Raw genomic sequence first — 2,579 nt, forward strand, 5'->3', positions numbered from 1 at the left:
AGTATTCAAACTTTTGCGTGGCAAATATCTTCATTAATAATAACAGTCAATTATCACGAGGTTTATGATATCTTACTGATCTATGCAATTATTGATAAGAAGAAAACAGCAGTTGCAAATGCATGCCATATTTTTTCCATTGCAACCACATACACTTTATACATTTTTCTCAGAGATATAAAATCGTATTGACATAATGCCAAAGCCTTGATATCAATTTCAAATAAAGAATATATTGCCATTTATTGCTACCTTGATGCTTATAGCATTGGTATATCAGACAACGTTCTTGCATTTGAGATTCGGAGATTGGGCTCCAGAATGTCTATGTTTACTCTGACTTTATCCCTGATCGGCCCATAGTAGAATCCTGGCTCTACTTACCATCGACAGAGGATGCTCTTGTTATTCCCGCGGACTCAGCGTTACGCTTCCAGGGGTTCCTCTCCGCCGCACTGTCTGGAACCTGCTGCACCCCTCTCCTCCACCGCATCACATCCTCCCTCGCCCGATTGGCCGCCTCCGCCGCAGTGCTGTTTGACGCCGCCGACGAGCAAGTGGAAGCTCTTGAGGACCCGGCTACCGCGGCCATACTGGAAGTCGTCGAACCTGAGGCGACCGACCCTCCTCCCGGGCCCGCGGTAGGAGGGATGGTGTCCGCACTCCTGGCCAATGTCCTCTTGTTCATGCTGTTGTTCCTGAACTGCGCCCGCTTCAAACTAGCGCTGGCCGAACCGGTGGCTTTACCCTCGTTCCCATGCCCTGTGGTCGATTGAGCCCTCGAGGTGATCGGTGTTGTGGCTTCTCGCTTGGTTTCCGGCGCACCCTTTCCCACCTGAGTTGAGAAGCCATTCGTGACCTGGCCACCAGCGGGAATGGCGTCCGCGAAACCAGATGGGAAAGGCGAGGCTGACGTTTGCAGGGAGGCGGCCGAGGGCGTCACCGTCACAAAAGGAGCAGTTTCGGGAAGGTATTCGCCCTCGCCGCCGCTGCCGTCATCGCAACCTTCTCCGAAAGGAAAAGAGTCCTTAACCTTCTCACAGATTCCCACACCGCAGACGAATTCATTTCCGGATAGGTGGCAAGGGAAGGGATTGGATGACGCCTTCGGCTCATTTGATGAGGTCAGAGTTGCTTTGGAAGAAAAGAGAGAGGTAGAAGAGGTAGATTTTGACGGTGAAGGGGATTGGTAGGAGGCCTGCGATGGTGGCCTGGGCCTCCCATTCGAGCTCTTGGAAAGTGATCCACTGGCCAGACACTCTTTCAACTCGCTGGAAACCACGTCATCGTCATCACCTTCCTTGGAAGAATTCTCGCCTGCCATCGTCTCAATTTTGATGGAAATCATTTTGGATTCCCTTTGCTCTGTTGCAGTATCCGCACTTTCCTTCGCATTATCCTTCTGAAGGTGCTTTTTCTGAATTCCCTCCTTCGTCTGCTCGTCCCCCGGGGGCGTACACTCTTTCTCGTTACTTTCGTTTGCCAAGCACGTCAGAAAGATATCCAGGTTGGGCCTTAGTTGGTCCTCCCCCCACCAGGCCCTTCGAAGCTTGTCGGCCAACTGCTGCCTCGTCTTTAGGACGGAATCCTTTTCTGCTGCCATCGAAGGGAGGCTGTGCTGGTTTCTTACGAGCTGAGCTTTGAGGACGCTCCCCGTCACTGGCTTCGGTTGCCCCATCTTCTTGGCGACCACCTCCACGGGGGGCTCGTCTTCGGTGAGATCTTCAGAAGACTGCGGGGGGTCGGAAAATGCCGGAGATGGCTGCTGCACTGTGGCGCTGCGCTTCTCCGCCCACGCTAGCCGCACGGGTCTCGGGCGGGCGGGCGTGATCGGTCTTCCAGCCACGGGCCCGCCACCTCCAACCGGGAAAGCAGCAGGGGGACACGGGGGTTGTTCCTTTGTGTGCGGAAAGTGCCGATTGAAGAGTGATGGTGAGGCAGCGACGGTGGGCTGGTCTTGCTTGCTGCTCCACCGGACGTCGGAGCTTCGGTCGGAAGCGGAATTGACCCTCTTCTCGTCGCCCCCGCTCGCCCCATGCGGTGGGTTCGGGGGTGGATTCTTGCACTTGGCTCTCTCGGACGCCGGTGAGGGGGCAGGGGATGGCGAGTTCCGGCACTTCCGCCTTCCTCTTCGGAACGACAGGTCCTCCGAGGATTGCCTCCGGAAGGCCAGCTTCCGGTGTTGATGCGTCATCTGCTGGTTATTTTGCTGCAGGGGCTGTTGGTTGGGTGGAGTAGGGCTCTGGAGGGATAACTGCCTCGTGAGAAAGCTGTTGCCCAGCTTTGGGGCCACTGGCCTCCGAGATGGAGCGGACATTATTGTCTGAAAAGGGGAGAGAGATTTCGTGATAATCGACGTCTTGTCTGTTCACGACAATTTAGTCGCACTCAAAGATTAGGTCAGGTTTACCTTAAAAAGTTTGGTTTTAATTGTAAGATGATGTGTTTATGTAATAAAAAATTGAGATAGAATTGTTATTACACATAATTTAAGTCATGTTTTGAATACATTTGGAAGCACTAGGCGCGGAAAATTATTGATCTTGAAATTTCAGCGAAGAGTTTGATTTGAGGCACGA

General features: G+C 53.0%; 1 protein-coding gene across 1 annotated transcript; it reads right to left on the reverse strand.

Annotated features, from left to right (window-relative positions):
• Nucleotides 1-376: 376 nt before the first annotated feature.
• LOC139689522 (serine-rich adhesin for platelets-like) lies at nucleotides 377-2,317 on the reverse strand. The gene has a single exon (XM_071586695.1). The coding sequence runs from the start codon at nucleotides 2,315-2,317 to the stop codon at nucleotides 377-379; it is 1,941 nt and encodes a 646-aa protein (XP_071442796.1).
• Nucleotides 2,318-2,579: the final 262 nt, after the last annotated feature.

Source organism: Hetaerina americana, unplaced genomic scaffold, assembly GCF_022747635.1.
Source record: "Hetaerina americana unplaced genomic scaffold, ioHetAmer1.1.p SCAF_24, whole genome shotgun sequence".
Taxonomy (NCBI): Eukaryota; Metazoa; Arthropoda; class Insecta; order Odonata; family Calopterygidae; genus Hetaerina; species Hetaerina americana.

What these genes read in the sequence shown, in the direction of transcription:
- LOC139689522 (XM_071586695.1), bottom strand. Translation starts at nt 2,317, where the DNA reads ATGTCCGCTCCATCTCGGAGGCCAGTGGCCCCAAAGCTGGGCAACAGC.